General features: G+C 45.9%; 1 protein-coding gene across 1 annotated transcript in view; it reads right to left on the bottom strand.

Annotated features, from left to right (window-relative positions):
• The window catches only part of gnai2a (guanine nucleotide binding protein (G protein), alpha inhibiting activity polypeptide 2a), a 254,199-nt gene that overhangs the window by 44,234 nt on the left and 190,242 nt on the right, over positions 1–19,723 (bottom strand). Inside the window, exon 5 of the mRNA XM_086001979.1 lies at positions 14,134–14,262. Within this exon, the coding sequence (XP_085858105.1) occupies positions 14,134–14,262 (129 nt within the window). The remainder of the gene's footprint in view (positions 1–14,133; positions 14,263–19,723) is intronic.

Raw genomic sequence — 19,723 nt, 5'->3', positions numbered from 1 at the left:
ATTCGGCGATGGTAATGCCATTGAACGTCAAGAGGAGATGGTTAGACTCTCGCTTGTTGGAGATAGTCATTGCCCGGCACTTCTGTGGCGCGAATGTTAACTGCCACTCATCAGCCCAAGCCTGAACGTCGTCCAGGTCTTGTTCCATGCGGGCATGGACCGCTTCATTATCTGAGTTGTGAGTGGCGCTGAACACTGTGCAATCATCAGCGAACATCCCCATTTCTGACCTTATGTTGGAGGGAAGGTCATTGATAAAGCAGCTGAAGGTGGTTGGGCCTAGGACACTGCCTTGAGGAACTCCTGCAGCAATGTCCTGTGGCTGTGATGATTGACCTTCAACAACGACAACCTTCTTCCTTTGTGCTAGGTATGACTCCAGCCAGTGGAGCGTTTACCCCGATTCCCATTGACTTCAGTTTTACTAGGGCTCCTTGATGCCACACAGTCAAATGCTGCCTTGATGCCACCTCATGAAGTCACGGAAGATCACACAAAGGCACAGGATAAAACCAGCAAGCTGAAGTAAAGTGGAGGGCTTGTGGCTCAATCACTGGGCACGCTACTAATTTACATAGATGAGTGAAAGCGCCTCCTAGAACATAGGGAGTGAAGGCTCACCGACAGGAGAGGTCCGAGACCTGAACCAAGAAGTATCTACAGTTTAAAAATAAAAGCAAAACATTTATAAAGGTGATTGGCAAAAGAACCAGAAGCGACATGAGGGAAAACTTTTGGTTAGGATTTGGAATGCACTGCCTGATAGGGGGGTGGATACAGATTCAATAGTAGCCTTCAAAAGGGAATTGGATAAATACTTGAAGGAGAGAAAATTGCAGGGATATGGGGAAAGAACTGAGGAGTGGGACTAAATGGATTGCTTCAAAACAGTCGGCGCAGACTCGATGGGCCGAATGACGACCTTCTGTGCTGCACTATTCTATGATTCGAACATAAAAAGGCAATATCGCACTATACCATCAGGCCAGTTGGCACGTTTCCACCGGTCAGTTGAGTCCTGGATTTCCTTACGATGACCATAGTTTACAGCAGAGGTTATGTACAATGCCGATACGGTAGCACAGTGGTTATGTTACTGGAGTGATGATCCAGAGATCCCAAGTTCAAATCCCACCACAGCAGCTGGGGAATTTAAATTCAATTAAACTATTCAATGAATGAAACTTTGGCTTACCCAGTCTGTGACTCCAGACCCACAGCAATGTGGTTGGCTCTTAACTGCCCTTTGAAATGGTCTAGCAAGCCACTCAGTTTTATTTAAGGCGGTGGCTCACCACCACCACCTTCTCGATGGGCAATAAATGCTGGCCTTGGCGGCGGCGTCCACATCCCGTGAAAGAATTTTTAAAAAGATACTCGATGCTATCACCAGCCCAAGGAAATAGTGAAACTGTGGTCAGAAGGTTTCTGCCAATCAATTCCTTAACGGAATGGGAGTCGAGTACATGGAATTACTGGACTCCAAGCTATTTAGCTGTGAGATTAGTTTGGGATCAGAGTCTGAAGCAGCTGCCAAGTATTTGTTGCAAAACACTCTCCACTCCAACACTGCAAATACAAAATTCTGTAACATAAGAACATAAGAAGTAGGAGTAGGCCATACGGCCCCTCAGGCCTGCTCCGCCATTCAACAGGATCATGGCTGATCCGAACCTAGACTCACATCCACTTCCCCGCCCGCTCCCCGTAACCCCTAATTCCCTTATCAGCTAGGAAACTGTCTATCTCCATTTTAAATTTATTTAATGTCGCAGCTTCCACAGCTCTCCGAGGTAGCAAATTACATAGATTTACTACCCTCTGAATGAAGAAGTTTCTCCTCATCTCAGTTTTGAAACAGCAGCCCCTTATTCTAAGATTATGCCCCCTAGTTCTAGTCTCACCCATCAGTGGAAACATCCTCCCTGCATCCACCCGATCAAGCCCCCTCACAATCTTATATGTTTCGATAAGATCGCCTCTCATTCTTCTGAATTCCAAGGAGTAGAGGCCCAACCTACTCAACCTTTCCTCATAAGTCAAACCCCTCATCTCCGGAATCAACCAAGTGAACCTTCTCTGAACTGCCTCGAGAGCAAGTATATCCTTTCTTAAATATGGAAACCAAAACTGTACGCAGTATTCCAGGTGTGGCCTCGCCAGTATAACTGAAGCAAGACTTCCCTGCTTTTATACTCCATCCCCCTTGCAATAAAAGCCAAGATTCCATTGGCCTTCCTGATCACCTGCTGTACCTGCATACTAACCTTGTGTTTCATGCACCAGGACCCCCAGGTCCCTTTGTACTGTAGCACTTTGCAGTTTCTTTCCATTTAGATAATAACTTGCTCTTTGATTTTTTCTGCCAAAGTGCATAACCTCACACTTTCCAACATTATATTCCATCTGCCAAATTTCTGCCCACTCACTTAGCCTGTCTATGTCCTTTTGCAGGTTTTTTATGTCCTCCTCACTCACTGCTTTCCCTCCCATCTTTGTATCGTCGGCAAACTTGGATACGTTGCACTCGGTCCCCTCCTCCAAATCGTTAATATAGATTGTAAAGAGTTGGGGTCCCAGCACTGACCCCTGCGGAACACCACTAGTTACTGATTGCCAACCCGAGAATGAACTATTTATCCCCACTCTCTGTTTCTGTTAGATAGCCAATCTTCCACCCATGCCAGTATATTGCCCCCAATCCAGTGATTTTTTAATCTTGTGCAGTAATCTTGTGTGGCACCTTGTCAAATGCCTTTTGGAAGTCCAAATACAGGAAACTTTCGTATAACCAGAGGTTAAATGTCCGGAAAGCTCTATCTACCGGCAAAATTCAGGAGCCGTTTCCTATAAGTTTTTTTACTTCTCGTTGCTTTTTTTTTCCCAGTCAGGCTCTGCAAGGTCTAGCTGAAGCTGTTGCTTAGCTGCAGAGACGCTTTTAAGCTGCGGCCGACTGTTTTGAAGCTGTTGCTAAGCAACAGGGTTTGTTGATTCACACGGAGCTCAAAAGCTCCGTTTGTTTTAACATTAGCGCTGGTTTCTACGGCAGTTTTGATGGTACGGCACCAGCTCGGTCCCGTCAGTGCCGGATACCAGAAAGTTTCCTGTACACCACATCCACTGGTTCCCCTTTATCCACCCTGTTTGTTACGTCCTCAAAGAATTCAAGCAAATTTGTCAAACATGACTTCCCCTTCATAAAACCATGTTGACTCTGTCCGATTAAATTATGCTTATCCAAATGTCCTGTTACTGCTTCCTTAATAATGGACTCCAACATTTTACCAACCACAGATGTTAGGCTAACTGGTCTATAGTTTCCAGCCTTTTGTCTACCTTTCTTTTTAAATAAGGGCGTTACATTAGCAGTTTTCCAATCTGCTGGGACCTTTCCCGAATCCAGGGAGTTTTGGAAAATTACCACCAATGCATCCGCAATCCCTACCGCTACTTCTCTCAAGACCCTAGGATGTAAGCCATCAGGTCCAGGGGATTTATCCGCCTTAAGTCCCATTATCTTACCGAGTACTATCGTAACAGGTACTCAACTCTGAAATTACTGTCATCCTTCACTTAATGCATGCAGGTAAAGCTCAGTATTTGCTCTGCAATGGTATGGAGTATGCTTATTCCAAAGGGTAACGATTACTGTTGTAACTGGGAGTATGTTTATTCCATAGGGTAAAAGTTATCCACTGTTTGACTATATGGAGTCTGCTCATTCCACAGGGCAATGCGTACCGATTTTTTAACTGTATGAATAGGTTTATTACACAGGGTACCCATTGTACAACTTTATGCAGTGCACTTATTCAGCATGGAAAGGGTTCATGGAAACTCAAAGAAAAATAAATTATAAACAGACAGTTTAAAATCCAGCACCATTAAAACTAAAAAAAAGTGTCAACGTGAAAACTTAATAGTGATTGGCATCAAAAGCTTCTTTAAAAAAAGTTAACTATAGGAGGGTTAAAATGATTCCCTAAGTGGAGTTACATAATGGTTAACACTCATTAGGGTAGGGCACTTACTGCTGTTGAACTGTAGACAGTGCAGTGATGCAGTGCCAGTGAGAGACGTCATACCAGTCACGCATTCATAGTTTAAAAGTTGAGATTTCTTGGGAAAAGAAAGCCCCGTGTCAAAATACTGAGATAAAAAGCTCTACATGATCGCTGCCACAAGAGGAAAGGCCATGAATGTAATGTTTAGGGTTCCAACAAACAATATTGTTTGGGGGGGGGGGAAATCTTTGAACAAAACAAGTTAAAGGCAATTAAGCTCGCTCTCTCTCTCTGCCTCAGAGTGCCTGTGTGTGCATCAGGAACTTCCCCTCCCCTCTGAATGATGGTGATGTACAGTCCCATGGACAGTGGCTGCTCCCTGGTACCTTGGTCAAGCGGCATTTCTTCAAAATGTGAATCCAGACGGCGCGTGTCAGCAGTTTATTTACCATGGGGAGCCTCAGCGAGTATAGCCAAGTCCTTACTAGATGTGTGCACACAAGTACTTTCTAGCAAGAGTCGCTGGGCAGGAATAGGAACTCTGCCCAACTTCTCCTTCCCTTCCTAAATCAGGAACATTGATGTCAAATGTAATGCTCCCACTGCAACCTTGGCTGCAATGAATTAACTCCGCACAGACTAGGGATTGCATCCAAGACCTTCCGGGCCTACATTGCCTCCACATCACGCTGGCCAATAAATTCACCCACCGAGCGGAGTAGCTCATTAGGCACGTGCGTCTTTAATGCCTCTGTTTATTTATGTCTGTTCCGGCACCTCCGTACTCGTTGCTCTCCCGATCGTGCCCTAATCTACTTCAACTTTCAGGTCAGTCCCATGTCGTTATGTATGCAAGCATGCCTTCGGGAAATTTCCAAGTCTTCACACATCACCGATGCCCACTTCACACCAATTGTTCTGTTGCCGTGGTAACACTTCAGTAAACGGTACAAACCCTCTACCAATTGTGAGTGGCAGTGATTTGCCAGTTCTCTGGCACAAGTTATTGCAGTGAATTTCTGCTTAGTCATTTTTAATTTTTCAAGTGCTTTTTTTTAAGAACTGAAAATCATAAAAGGTAATTGTTGATATTTCCAGCAGACATGGTATGAACATTCTGAATATTCTAGATTTGCTACAGTAAATAAATCTGCCAAGAAACAGGGAAAAACAACAACAGCACATTTGGTTGGAAAGCTCAGTATAAATACTGGCAGTAAATTAAAACAATGAGGGTTGTACAAATGGCAAATTTAGACCTTCAAAGATTTCAGTCAGTCTGGTTTGTGCACACCATTGATTGGCTTAATTTCATACTTTCCATGTGCTTGCACATTTCATTTACTTTAGTCTCAAGCACCAGGAAACATTACAAAATGTGACCAAGTTACTTTCACCACTAAATTGAGCAGTGTGTTATGTTTCATAGAAGGGGATTGACAGGGTAGATGTGGAGAGGTTGTTTCCCCTGGCTGGAGAGTCTAGAGCTAGGGGGCATAGTCTCATGATAAGGGGTCGGCCATTTAGGACTGAGATGAGAAATTTCTTCACTCAGAATCTTGTGAATCTTTGGAATTCTCTACCCCGGAAGGGCCGTGGATGGTGAATTGTTGAATATATTCAAGGCTGAGATCAACAGATTTTGAGACTCCAGAGAAATCAAGGGATATGGAGATCGGGCGGGAAAAAGGAGTTGAGGTCGAAGATCAGCCATGATAATATTGAATGGCAGAGCAGGCTCAAGGGGCCGTATGGCCGACTCCTGCTCCTAATTCTTATGTTCTTAAGTTTCACAAACTTCTTTCACTCTGGTGGAGCAAATGTCAACAGTTGCGGACCCGAGACTCTTCCTAGAGTGGACACACAAATGATAAATTCTGCCACCTGTCCTCAAGTACAGGTCACATACTCTGTGTAGTTTTCAGGCAGGCTCAGTTCCGGTGAAGAATGAGTTCAAGTAATGGACTAGTTGCAGGGAAATTGTAACAGCGACATCTCCCAGCAGCATTCTTCAAATCTGCTTCTTATAAAAGGCAGCAGCAGAATGGAGCAGAGTTCTACGGTGGACATATGGCAAGGAGCCTAGAGGGAAAGCTTAGGCACACGTTAATTGGACAGGAGGCGGCAAATAGCTCATGCATCATGGAAGTGCCTCAAGCACTGTAGGTGCTCGGAACATCTAGGCACTGTAGATGCTTGGGAGAAGTCCAACCTGTGCAGGGGCAGCAATCAACCAAGCCAATACTTGGCTGAAACAGTAAAATATAAGTCAGAAAAGGTAATGATCAGAGTCCAGAGGGATCATAGAGCATAGGAGGAAGCCAGTTGGCCCATCGTGTCTGTGCCGGCTCTTTGAAAAAGCTATCCAATTGGTCCCACTCCCCTGCTCTTTCCCCATAGCCAAGGTTCCCTGTAGGTTGCAATACATTCGGTGCGGCCTGTTTCTTCCTTTCTGTCCCTTTAAATTTCTGTGCATGTGCGGTATTTCCAATGCAAAAACTTGTGCGCAGTCTGCGCGGGACCTTGCAGATTACTGCACGGCCATGCACGCGAGCAGCTTAGAGGGAACATTGCTCACAGGCCTACAAGTTTCTCCTTTTCAAGTATATATACACACACACAATTCTTCTTTGAAAGTTCCTACAGTACAACAGTGACTACACTTCAAAAAGTATTTCATTGGCTGTAAAGCGCTTTGGGACGTCCGGAGGTTGTGAAAGGCGCTGTAGCAATGCAAGTTCTTTCCTTCTTTATTGAATGCGCCTCCATCACTCGAAGGTAGTGCATTCCAGATCATAATAACTCGCTGCGTAAAAAATATTCTCCACATTTCCACCCTGGAATTTTTGCCAGTCACACTGTACAGTGCTGCAGTCAGATTGCACAACAAATCTGTACGTCTCCAGTTCTGATCACCAAAAAAAGACGAGAGAAACATTCAAGCCCTGGAAGCAGTGCAGAGAAGAGCCACAAGGCTAATTCCTGGTGTCGAAGGTCAGAGTTATGAGGAAAGACTGGAGAAACTTGGGCTTTTCAACACGAGGTGATTTTACAGAGGTATACAGAGTTAGAGGTGTAGAAAAAGTTAACCCGGAATATTACTTTACATTAAACTGTGGGAGTTGGGAGTACTCAGGTTCAATCCAGAGAAAGATACTTTTAGAACTGATATCAGGAAATTCTTCTTCACAGAGTGATCAACATGTGCAATAAATTTCCAAAAGTAGTAGTGGAGGCCAAAACCCTAGAGTCATTAAGAAATAACTGGATGTTGCAATCGAAGGTAAGGGGTATTAGGATCTCTCTGGATGGATGAATCAAATGGGCTGAATGGCCTTCCTCACCCATAATTAACTTGTGATCCAGGCACCTACTTTCCCCTCTTCTGAAAATGGCAAGTTATGGTGGTATATAATTGCACAGTAAGGACCAACCCTGCAGTACCATCTCTTCACGGGTGAACCTGAACAGCCAGCGTTGGCACCTCAATTAGTATCCAACGGGCCAGTCGTCAGTTTAACGACTAAATAGGATGTCCAGCTCGGGTCCCGGGACCGCCGCCGGGTCAGGATCAGCGCCTGGACCGCGCAGCATCAAGATGGCGCCAGAGACGGTCCGGTGCTAGCGCGCTCTCCCTGCTTTGGGCGGCCCGCTCTCGCCGCTCGCTCCCACAACCGGAGCGAGGTGTTCGGCGAGTCGGGCGGAGGCAGCACAGCGCAGCAAGCAGCAGCAGCCACGTCGACCCACTAGGGCACATCGGCCAGCCGCTCCTCAGCGGGAAGGGATTCCGACCGGGAGGAGGGGAGCTGAGCATGGCGGCCAGATGCTGGACCGGAAGCGGGAGAAGCAGGCCTGGGCCGTCGGACCGTGGAGCAGGCGACGGTGAGGTGGAGGCCGCGGCGACCGGAGGATGTGTTCGGCGAGTCGGGCGGAGGAGCGCAGCGCATCGGGACGCAGCAGCAGACTCGACGACTCGCAGTCCGACTGGGAGGAGGGGAGCCGGGAATGGTGGCCAGAGGGTGAGCGGGAGAAGCAGGCCACCGCACGTGGAGCCGAGCCGGCAACAGTGGGGAGGACGGAGCGGCTGAGGGACATCGTGCTCCCACTGCCACTGGATGCCAAAGAATTGACTTTCTGAACACGGCGCTGTAAAAATAGCTGACGTGTCTCGGTGAGCTCCCACAGCTTTATTGTGGGAGTGATTGGGGAGTAAGCATTCCATTGTACTAGTTACATATGGCAAATAAAGAATCTTGAATCAACGACGGCTCGGCGGAGCAATGGAGCCCGAGCAGCCCGTGGGCGGCGGCACAGGGAGGGCAGCAGCAGGAAGAGGAGGAGCAGGTGGTGGCGGGGTTTGTGGTGACTTTGTTTTAATTATAAATGCTGTATCATGCCATCCTATGGAGTGACAACTATTGTCCGCACATACCAACTACGGGCTACACCTGACAATGCAAAGCCGTTTTTGCGCTAAAAAAAAGTGAACGATCCAATTATTTGATAAGGAATTTAAGAGTTATTATTAGACTCCAATTCCATAGTAGGCATTCATAAGATTCTGCATTACTTAGCCTCCACTACAATTGTACTATGGCCAAGTTAAGCATTGTAACAAACTCAGCTAAGTGTGGTGGTACTGTGGGGGCAGGAAGGGGAGCGGATGCAGGGTTTTGTTGACTTCCGTAAGCTGCTTCAACTTGGTCTTTTGCATTAAGTCTCGATCTGTTCCAAGGCAAATGTTGCTCTATTTATAACATTCTGCTGGTATTTTTTAAATCAGGTTATCAAAAAACAATGGGAGATGGAGGGAACAAATATTTTTTTTTTTAAAAACACAGGAATGTGGAAGTGCATTTCCGTCTTGCTTTCAATGCAAGAAATACTGTGTCCTGTGGGGTGTGTATTACGAGCATTTGGCAACAGGTTCCACTTCTCCCCTTCCAATAAACAAACTTCACCCTCATGATCTTTACCCCACCCCACCAAGTTATTGTCTCATATTATTCAAGTTTCCCATGCCAATCCAATCTGGGAACAGTGTGGGTAAAATACCTACTTTCCCAACCATCTGGCAATGCAGCTGCTCGTGCGTGCGCAACTGAGAGCCAATAAACTTGGCCTCTCCTTCCTCATTTTGTGGGGAACTCCCTGGTTTCCACGTGACGCTCCCAGGTAGCAATGCAGCCAAGATCAGCAACTTATTAACTGGCGGGCAGCAGGCAAAATTCCTGAATCTTATCACTCTGAGCACCGCCTGTTAAACACAGTCACTGCACTGCCCCGCTCTCAGCCACTACAAAAGAATTCGTATTCCCTTCACCATCCTTCTGCTGTTTCTTGGTTTTTTTTCTTCAGAAAGTTGTTTGAAGACTGCGCACTATTGCTGTGATCAGGGGAACTTGCAGGGACAAGGTGAATTATGGCAGCCAACAGTGTGAAGCAGCCAACAGGGATCAATTTATGAGCCCAAGGTGCTTCAGCAGTCTTGCCATGGAGGCCATTAACTCAGTTCCCTCACAAGGGCTGGCACAATTCCTCCAAGCCAGTTTCTTCAATATCAGCACTCGGACAAAAGCATTCTAGTAAAAAGCCAGCACAGGGGAAAGCAACAAGGAAGTTAATCAGAATTCCTGGCAAGCATTTGAATTGTTGAAGGGGATCTTGCTGGCGAGACACCCTGCAGTCTTCCATTATTCTTTTCCTCCCCCATATAGACAAGTGACTCGATGAAATGTTATACTTCAAACACAATCTGTTGTTATTCATTTGGCTTCACTCTGAACAGGGACAGGCACTGGGCATCATGTAGGCCTGTATACAGATGATGCAATTCATGTCTCACATAACCAGGGCTTTGATGGGTGAAAAAGGTGGGGTAGAAACCAGCACTGCAACAGCATCAATCCTCATTCTAAACTACACACTTAATACTTCAAATAAAGCTAGCCTGTTTGTACCTGTGCACGGGAAGCATTTACCAATTGGAACCTACAACTTGAATGGCCGACTCTTGCCATGGAAGGAGTTCAGCGAAGATTCACCAGGCTGATAACTGGGATGGCAGGAATGATGTATGAGGAGAGATTGGGTCGATTGGGCTTGTACTCGCTGGAGTTTAGAAGAATGAGAGGGGATCTCATTGAAACTTATAAAATTCTGACAGGACTGGACAGACTAGATGCAGGAAGGATGTTCCCGATGGTCGGGGAGTCCAGAACCAGGGGTCACAGTCTAAGGATAAGGGGTAAGCCATTTAGGACAGAAATGAGGAGGAATTTCTTCACCCAGAGAGTGGTGAACCTGTGGAATTCTCTACCACAGAAGGCAGTAGAGGCCAATACATTAAATATATTAAAGAAGGAGTTGGATATATTTCTTAAGGCTAAAGGGATCAAGGGGTATGGGGAGAAGGCAGGGACCGGGTACTGAATTTGGATGATCAGCCATGATCTCATTGAATGGCGGAGCAGGCTCGAAGGGCCGAATGGCCTACTCCTGCTCCTATCTTCTATGTTTCTATGACTCTCTGGGTTGTTTATGGCAAATCCTGCTCCGAGTATTTTTAAATCAGTCATTTTTATTACAAATGTGTTGGAAAAAGTACCGACAACTCTTCTAACTTTACACATTTGCACAATAATCCTCTCTAGAAGAGGAGAGAATTCTGCTGTGTATAATTAATGAGCATCCAGTACTGGAACTCGTCATGTTGTTCTTCTATTGTTCGTTCTACAGTTGAAATTGGATGCATTAACCTAAACATATTTTAATGCCACACCGGGCCCCACGTTTGTTTTCCTGAAACAAGGAACTGAAGAGGCTCTCCAAGTTGATTTAAAAAATATAATTGTTCCCGACAACACCCGTGAAGATGATCAAGTTTTCAGCTTAATTTCAACAAGGTGCGCACACTGCTGATGGTTACTGGGACACTTCTCCAAGCCACACCAGCATGATCAAGGTTTACAGAATCGGTGGTTTGTTACCTATTTCTCCTGTGAAACGTTGGCACTTTTGTTCATTGGCACGTTCACAGTGTTGGCAGTCACACAGTGAGCTCTCTCTGGAGGCACCAGTCACCAAATCAAACCTGCTTTGTGCGAGAACGTCTTTCTCTTGCGCCGGTTTCATTTAAATCCCAAATTTGATTGTGCAACAAAGCTTTAATTTACAAAGTATTCTGCACCGATCTTCAAGAGTTCAAAGTGGAGCCTGATCACCATCCTCCCTCAGATCACATGCAGCCATCTCGGATGAATCGCCCTAACCGATTACAGTCCTGCTTTTACAGGAACCGTGTAAAATAAATGGGGCAACAGACATGCTGCAGGGGCAGAGGTGGCTCTGAAAGCAAATTGACAACGGGAAAGGTAAATGCACACCAATGACACTAACGACTTCCGGGGCTCTCTAAATTTCTCCAGGTTACTAAGACAACTGAGCTACCAGCTCACCCATAAAAGGCCAGCAATGCAGTTTCCACCAACATCAGAAAAGGTGAGTGACAAGCGAACGCTGGGGTAATGGTTCCCAAGTTGCTCTTGGTCTTCAAGTCCAGGGTCCCAGATCTTGATCATATATTCAGTGGAACTGAAATTGGTTCCACAATGTAAGTGGTGGTTCCGATAGCTACCACAAATAGAACTGGTTTCGTGTGGGTCTTCAATCTTTTTTGGAATATTTACAGGATTATTGCACCTGTGCAACATTATTTCTCAGTAAAAACCCCTCTTCCGAACAGCTGATTTCAATCCAGCTCTGGTCTCATGCCGTGGCATTGATAATTCAGCCTGCGAGCAACCAGCAGCCTCAACAAACCTCGTGCTCTATGCCTCCATTTGTGGCTGTTGCCTCTGCTGGACGTTCCCAGGGTGCAGTGCTGTTTCAGACGTGGCTCAGTGGGTAGCACACTCGCCTCCGAGTCAGAAGGTTGTGGGTTCAAGTCCTACTCCAGAGACTTGAGCACAAAATTCTAGGCGGACACTCCCAGTACAGTGCTGAGGGAGCGCTGCACTCTGAGGTGCCACCTTTTGGATGAGACGTTAAACCGAGGCCCCGTCTGCTCTCTCGGGTGGACGTAAAAGATCCCATGGCACTATTTCGAAGAGGAGCAGGGGAGTTATCCCTCGTGTCCTGGCCAATATTTATCCCTAATCAACATCAAAAACAGATTATCTGGTCATTATCACATTGCTGTTTTTGGGAGCTTGCTGTGTGCAAATTGGCTGTCACGTTTCCGACATTACAACAGTGACTACACTTCAAAAAGTACTGTAAAGCTCTTTGGGACATCCGGAGGTAGTGAAAGGCGCTATATAAATACAAGTCTTTCTTTCTTTCATCTTGCTCTTCATTAAAGGCAGCTAGGGAATACTATTGTGAGGCAGGTCTTCACTAGCACCCATAATGCATGAATGGGCTCTATTGAAACAGCACTTCACAGTCCAAAACGTTACTACGAACACAGGTTTTGAAACATGGTCTTTCAGTGATTGCTTAGTGAGGCTTGAACAGAATACAGGAAACTTTTTTTTATCCGGCACGGACGGGACCGACGTGGTGCCGGTTCATCAAAAATTCCGGATAACCGAACGCTATAGTAAAAGATACGGAGCTGAGAGCTCCGTATAAAGCAACAAACCCTGTTGCTCAGCTTCAGAACAATGTCCACAAGTTGCAAGCGTCTCTGTAGCTTAGCAACAGCTGCAGCCACACCCTTCCACAGCAACACATGGAGGAAGGCAAGTAATAAAAGTTACCTGAACCTACTCCTGAATTTTGCCGGTTAACCGAGATTTCCGGTTATTTAGGTGCCGGTAAATCGAAAGTTTCCTATAGTTTATTGCTGGTGCCTGTCCTCCTGATTTTTAGTCTAGCCAAGAAGCAAAACCACCAAAATATCACCAACGTGACAAGATCCAGATTAAGAGCAGCAAACTGAAGAATTGTGACTTTGGAAACGGCTAAGCTAAATCTTTTTAAAATACCGCCAGGCAAAAAAAATGTTTAAAAGATACATTTCTGGCATTTATTGCCCAGCCCTATTTGTCCCGAGATGGTGGGCTGCCTTTTTCAACCACAGCAGCAGCTTGATACAACCAAGTGGCTTGCTAGGCCACTTCAGAGGGCAGTTAAGAATCAACCATGCTGGTGTGGGACTGGAGTCACGTACTGGCCAGACCAGGTAAAGGCAAGCAGGTTTCCTGCCCTAAAAGGCATTCGTGAATCAGTTGAGTTTTTAACGACAATCCGAGAGCTTCACAGTCACTCCCGTCTACCCCATCAAATCCTTTAATCACTTTAAACACCTCCGTTAGATCACCCCTTAATCTTCTATACTCAAGGAACTAATGTTTAAGTACAAAACAGCAGCGGCAGAGGCCCAGGAGCAGACTTCTGGTTCATCCTAAATAACAACAGGAAACGCTGGAAAAACTCAGCAGGCCAGGCAGCATCAGTGGAGAGAAACAGAGTTAACGTTTCAGGTCGATGACCTTTCGTCAGAACTGGGGGAAAAAGCAGGAAATGAAAAGCAAGTTTAGGGGCTGGGAAAAGGGGAAGGGGATGAAAGAACAAAAGGGAAGGTCAGTGATGGGACAGAAAGCAGGAGAGATTAAGAGATATTCAAAGCAGGGGGAGGTGGAAATGGGGCAGGTTAAGGAACATAGGATGGCTCTAGATAGGGTGTGAATTGCACTGGTAGAATGAAGGACAGCTGAAGGGAGGGAAGAAAAAACAAAAAGAATGGATAAAAAAATATATATATATATGATAGGGGCCGAGGTTCTGGTTCATCCTCTTCGGCAACAAACTGTGCCTGACCAGGGGAGATTCAGGAAGGAGTATGAAGTAAAACACAGAACAGCAATATAATCTTATAACATCACGTACAACAGCTGCAGAAAAATTAGAATCAATAACCTAACAAACTAAGCAATAAGTAAACGAACTATGACATCTTCTCTAGCAACCAGTCAGCTCTTCCTGTGGGCTTGCACGTGACCAGCTTTTTTCCCCCCGAAAAATAGACGAGTTGTTTTACTGATTTGTGCAGGAAGTTCTTATTGCTTTTAAATCGAATCAGAAGCAACAGCATTGACCTTGAATTTAACCATGCGATGCTTACTTGAAATGTAGGTCCTTAAAAGTGAAATGGGTCTCCACAATGCCTGTAGTCTTGACTCTGGTTCGCAGCACATCCTGCTGGGTCGGGATGTAATCAGATCTCGCTATCCTTTCAAGATCGTTCAGATAACTGTACAAAGATAAAAATAAAAGCTCTAAATTAATAATTATTCACTGATTATAACGCAACACAAAAATATAAAGACGCACTACACATTTTCAGAGTTAGCCGAATTCAAGTACAAGCAAAGAACGTGATGGGCCACACGATGAGTTCCGAATACTGGTGAGAAATTGGTAAGTGTAGGAAAGATATTCCTCACAAGAGAAGGAATACAGGAAACTCTCGATTTACCGGCACCTAAATAACCGGAAATCTCTGTTAACCGGCAAAATTCAGGAGTAGGTTCAGGTAAGCTTTACTTCATATTAGTGGCCGTTCCTGGATCTGTGGCCGTGTAACCGGGGTTCCTGCACTTGTTGCTAAGCAACAGGGAAGCCTGGATCTGTTGCTGTGTATGGAGCTCTCGTACGTTTTACTATACCTCTCTGTAATCCGGACTTTAAAAAAAGAGTTTCCTGTACATCAAGAGGTGCTCTTGGAAGCCTCCAAGTGGCTAATTATTGTAGCATTGGTGGAGACCTGATAAGATCATCTGGCCTCCCTCAATGTCCAGCGCTGGGGGAGGTGAAGGAGAGAGAGAAGTCATGGAGGCTGGGAAAAGGTACTGCAAATATTAAGCTGACTTATTTCTTCTTCCTTTATCAGCTGGAAAAGTGCTCCATCGCAAGACAGTTGGAGAAATAAAGGCTTGATGGGCCAAGTCAATGCCTCAAAAATTGGGTGAATCAAAGAGCAACGTTGAGGGCAGACTGACCCACCCTTGTGGCTAAGGAGGGTAGTGGGAATTGCAGCAACATTATGAAGCAAGAGAGTTCACATTCTCAACAGTAATGTCTGGAGAAAGTACGGAGCACAGTTCAGGTCTTTCCCAACAGGGAAGGAGGGAAAATACTGGGGGTGGGTGAGGGAAATCACTCAGGCTGTTCCATCATGTGCTTTTGTAGGCAGATCGAGAGGAGCATGAGCTGAGATCTGGAAGCAGGTAAGTTGGGGAAACAGTGTGCGCGTGGAGGCAAGGGTGTGAACAGAGAAATGACAAGCTTGTTAGATGCATTATGGGCTAATCCTGGCAAAGTAATTTGAGCCCTATTGCATAAACAAACATTCAGTATAATTAACCAGCATTATCAGTTCTCTCGATATCCGCTTCAGTGAAAATACAAGGTCAGACGAGAAATGATCACACTAGCTTTCAGCGCCGCAACCGTACTCCACTGATGGGCATGCGGAATTCCAATGCAAACAATGTCAGACAAAATTAGACATTGGTGACTTTTGTATTACAGCGTATTGCAAAACCCTTCCACCCTTCAGTAATACCCAAACATCTTTTACAATTGAGATGCAATTTCCCTACACTCGAAGGGACTGGAGATGTGCTGCACCATCACAGATGCAATATTCTGCACGCAGCGCACAACTCTGGATCATTGACCCTTTACTAGAGGAGTACACATTGTGATGCTTCCCTGCGTTGAAAGAAAGAACGACTTGCCTTTCGCCATCTCAGGACATCGCAAAGCGCTTCACAGCTAGTGAAGTACTATTGACGTATCGTGACTGGCCTAATATAGGGGAGCATAGCAGCTAATTTGCACACGGCGAGGTTCCACAAACAGCAATGGGTTAAACGACCAGATAACCTGCTTTTAGCAATGTTGGTTGAGGGATAAATGTTTGACAGGACACAAGAACTCCCCTGCTCTTCTTCAAAAAGTGCTATGACATAGGTTACCGCCACCTGAAGTGGCAGACGGGGCCTTGATTTAACATCTTACCCGAAAGACAGAACTCTGACATGGCAGCACTGCCTCGGTACTGTACTAGAGTGTCGGCCCAGATTATGTGCTGAAGTCTCTGCAGTGAGGCTTGAACCCACGACCTTCTGACAGAGGGGAGAACGTTTCCACTAAGTAAAGAATGCCTCATTATGCCTCGAGCTGCCAAATCACTGGTGCCAGCAGAAAGGGCGAGTGGAGGCCAGACACTTTCACAAATAGAAGAAACTGGCAGGAATGACGTATGAGAGAGATTGGGTCGATTGGGCTTATACTCGCTGGAGTTTAGAAGAATATGAGGGGATCTCATTGAAACTTATAAAATTCTAACAGGACTAGACACACTAGATGCAGGAAGGGTGTTCCCGATGGCGGGGGAGTCCAGAACCAGGGGTCACAGTCTAAGGATAAGGGGTAAGCCATTTAGGACAGAAATGAGGAGGAATTTCTTCACCCAGAGAGTGGTGAACCTGTGGAATTCTCTACCACAGAAGGCAGTAGAGGCCATTTCATTAAATATATTCAAGAAGGAGTTAGATATATTTCTTAAGGCTAAAGCGATCAAGGGATACGGGGAGAAGGCAGGGACAGGGTACTGAATTTGGATGATCAGCCATGATCTCATTAAATGGCGGAGCAGGCTCGAGGGGCCGAATGGCCGACTCCTGCTCCTATCTTCTATGTTTCTATGTTTGGTCAAGTTACTCCCCTGGCGTCAGACAGGGTGGCTCCCATATATTTCCGTTTGGCCAATACACAGCAGTCTGTACCCCAGTCACTTGCCTGCCGCCCCATCAGATAATGAATGAAGCAAAGTGAGGATAACCCAAAGAACACGGCTGAAAGTATAAAAGAAATTTGGGATAGCTCTACCCCTACCCCTACCCCCACCCCAGAGCAGCTTTACATTTATCTCCCGTGTATCTTTGCAACCCCATTTAAAGCAAATAGTTCTGGAAGTGATTCTAACAAATCTGGAACAGGCTGGACAGACCAGAGGGTCTTTTCCAATGTTCACTTTAAGCTGTGTGGTCGCGCAGCGCTCCAGGGATCCCGCGCAGCCGGCTTTTCAATGCAAAAACCGCGCATGCGCGGTAATTTGAATAGCCTGCCAATAGCTGAGAAAAATTACAGGGAACACTGGTCTTTTCCTGTACGACATGGTTCGTATGTTCGCATTTCAACTGGTGATGAACATGCTGAAGCCCGTGAGGTTCCGCCCGGTTATAGAATATACCACATGACATGGAAAACAAAGTGCTTTTAAACCATTGGATGAAACTGTTTCAGTAGCACCAGCTAATATCTGAAACAAGATTTTTTTTTAAATTGGGCTTTCTGGCACCTACTGTGGAAGTCTAAAGTTAAACTTCACCTCTCCTAAACCATCACCACCAGAAAATCAAAGTTATGTTTCCACCTTTCCTTCAAGTCTCTCCCTACATTATTCCCCAGACAAATCTTTGTCAACAGCAACTACATAGAAACATAGAAGATAGGAGGACTAGGCCATTCGGCTCCTCGAGCCTGCTCCGCCATTCGATGAGATCATGGCTGATCATCCAAACTCAGTACCCCGTACCTGCCTTCTCCCCATATCCCTTGATACCTTTAGCACTAAGAAATATATCCAACTCCTTCTTGAATATATTTAAAGACTTGGCCTCAACGGCCTTCTGTGGTAGAGAATTCCATAGGTTCACCACACTCTGGGTGAAGAAATTCCTCCTCATCTCAGTCCTAAATGGCTTACCCCTTATCCTTAGACTGTGACCCCTGGTTCTGGACTCCCCCGCCATCGGGAACATCCTTCCTGCATCTAGTTTGTCCAGACCTGTCAGAATTTTATAAGTTTCGATGAGATCCCCTCTCATTCTTCTAAACTCCAGCGAGTATAAGCCCAATCGACCCAATCTCTCCTCATACGTCATTCCTGCCATCCCAGGGATCAGCCTTGTGCTGAGCAATAGCCTTGGGTGACTTGGTTTCATATTTTCCTTTACTCCCTTTCGGGAAATGTCGCAACTTTTCAATTGGGAGCTGGCAAGAAAAGTTGAAACTCTTCCCAATCACTTCTTATAAAATACTTGCTTTGATTCTTCCACTGAAATAATATGTGTGCATTGAAAATTGAAGATAAACATACTTTATGTCCTCTAAGGGAATTCAGTTACTCATCTGACCCTTTCCTTTAAACCAGTGATCAGCAAGACTACAAACAGCTGCTTTAGTAATACTTGATTTTTCCCGGCCATAGGGGTCGGCCTTGCCTCAGTTGGTAGCAGTCTCGCCTCCGAGTCAGAAGGTCAAATGTTCAATGTCCTACTCCAGAGATATGAGCACAACATGTAGGCTGACACTCCAACTGCAGCACTGAGGGAGCGCTGCACTATCGGAGGTGATATCTTTCGGATGAGACATTAAAGAGAGGTCCGTCTGCTCTCTCGGGTGGACGTCAAACATCCCGTGGCACTATTTCAAAGAGGAGCATGGGGAGTTCTCCCCAGTGTCCTGGCCAATATTTACCCCTCATCATCACAAAAAAACAAGTATCTCGTCAATATCTCATTGCTATTTGTGGGGACCTTGCGGTGTTTGGCTGCCGCGTTTCCAACATCACTAGAGTGACTACACTCCAAAAGTACTTCATTGGCTGTAAAGCGCTTTGGGACTTACTGAGGTCATGAAAGGTGCTATATAAATGCAAGATCAGTTTTTTCTTTACACTGTACAGTCAAGCAGAACCGCACATGCCTCTACTCAGTCATCATCACGTACATAGTACTAAATTGTATCAAATCTTTACAGACGGCAGCACTACTTCTCAGTGTAAATTTCGGTGACATTCAACTTCAAACCTTCACAATCATTTCCCCTTGTAATTATTTTTAGTATATGTTCCCAACACTAGTCCCAAGAGTGTGAACAAGTAATTGCTCCCAGTTCACTCGCTGCCACAGCACCCTGCATTAAATTACCTACTGATTTGGCCCCACTCAGCGGGGGAGAGAGAGGGGGGGAGAGAGATGGGGGGGGAGAGAGAGGGGGGGGAGAGAGAGGGGGGGGAGAGAGAGGGGGGGGAGAGAGAGGGGGGGAGAGAGAGGGGGGGAGAGAGAGGGGGGGAGAGAGAGGGGGTGGAGAGAGGGGGTGGAGAGAGGGGGGTGGAGAGAGGGGGGGAGAGAGGGGGAGAGAGAGGGGGAGAGAGAGGGGGGAGAGAGAGAGGGGGGAGAGAGAGAGAGGGGGGGGAGAGAGAGAGGGGGGGGAGAGAGAGAGGGGGAGAGAGAGAGGCTATTCACCACAGGGGAATTACAGGCACGTACTGTTATCCTACCACACTGTTGTATGGCCCACTGATATACCAACGTGCTGAGTTGCAGTGACGCCACTTAAATCTGTGTTGTAGTAAATATTCTCATCCTTCCAAAGCGGAGAGACTTTTGAAATTCTGTTTACTGCCCAAGATACTGCAATGTAAAGATTCCTATAAACAGAACACAAGTGCTTTTACTGGAAGCTGTCAGACATAGAAGTGAGACTCAAGACGCAGGTCACTGAACCCCCTCCCCAACACGCACCGGGGACAGAATTAAATTGTGTGTGTAAATCACAGGCTCCATGACTAGTCAACAAGCTCTTAAATAAATAATCACACTCACTTTCGCACAAGGGACAGTCAGTTCGGAGACACG

The sequence above is a fragment of the Somniosus microcephalus genome, chromosome 11, assembly GCF_052327205.1.
Source record: "Somniosus microcephalus isolate GS21.2 chromosome 11, FLI_Smic_1.0, whole genome shotgun sequence".
NCBI classification, from domain to species: domain Eukaryota; kingdom Metazoa; phylum Chordata; class Chondrichthyes; order Squaliformes; family Somniosidae; genus Somniosus; species Somniosus microcephalus.
The sequence above is the reverse complement of the archived record's forward strand: the minus strand, read 5'-3'. Positions and strand labels throughout refer to the sequence as shown.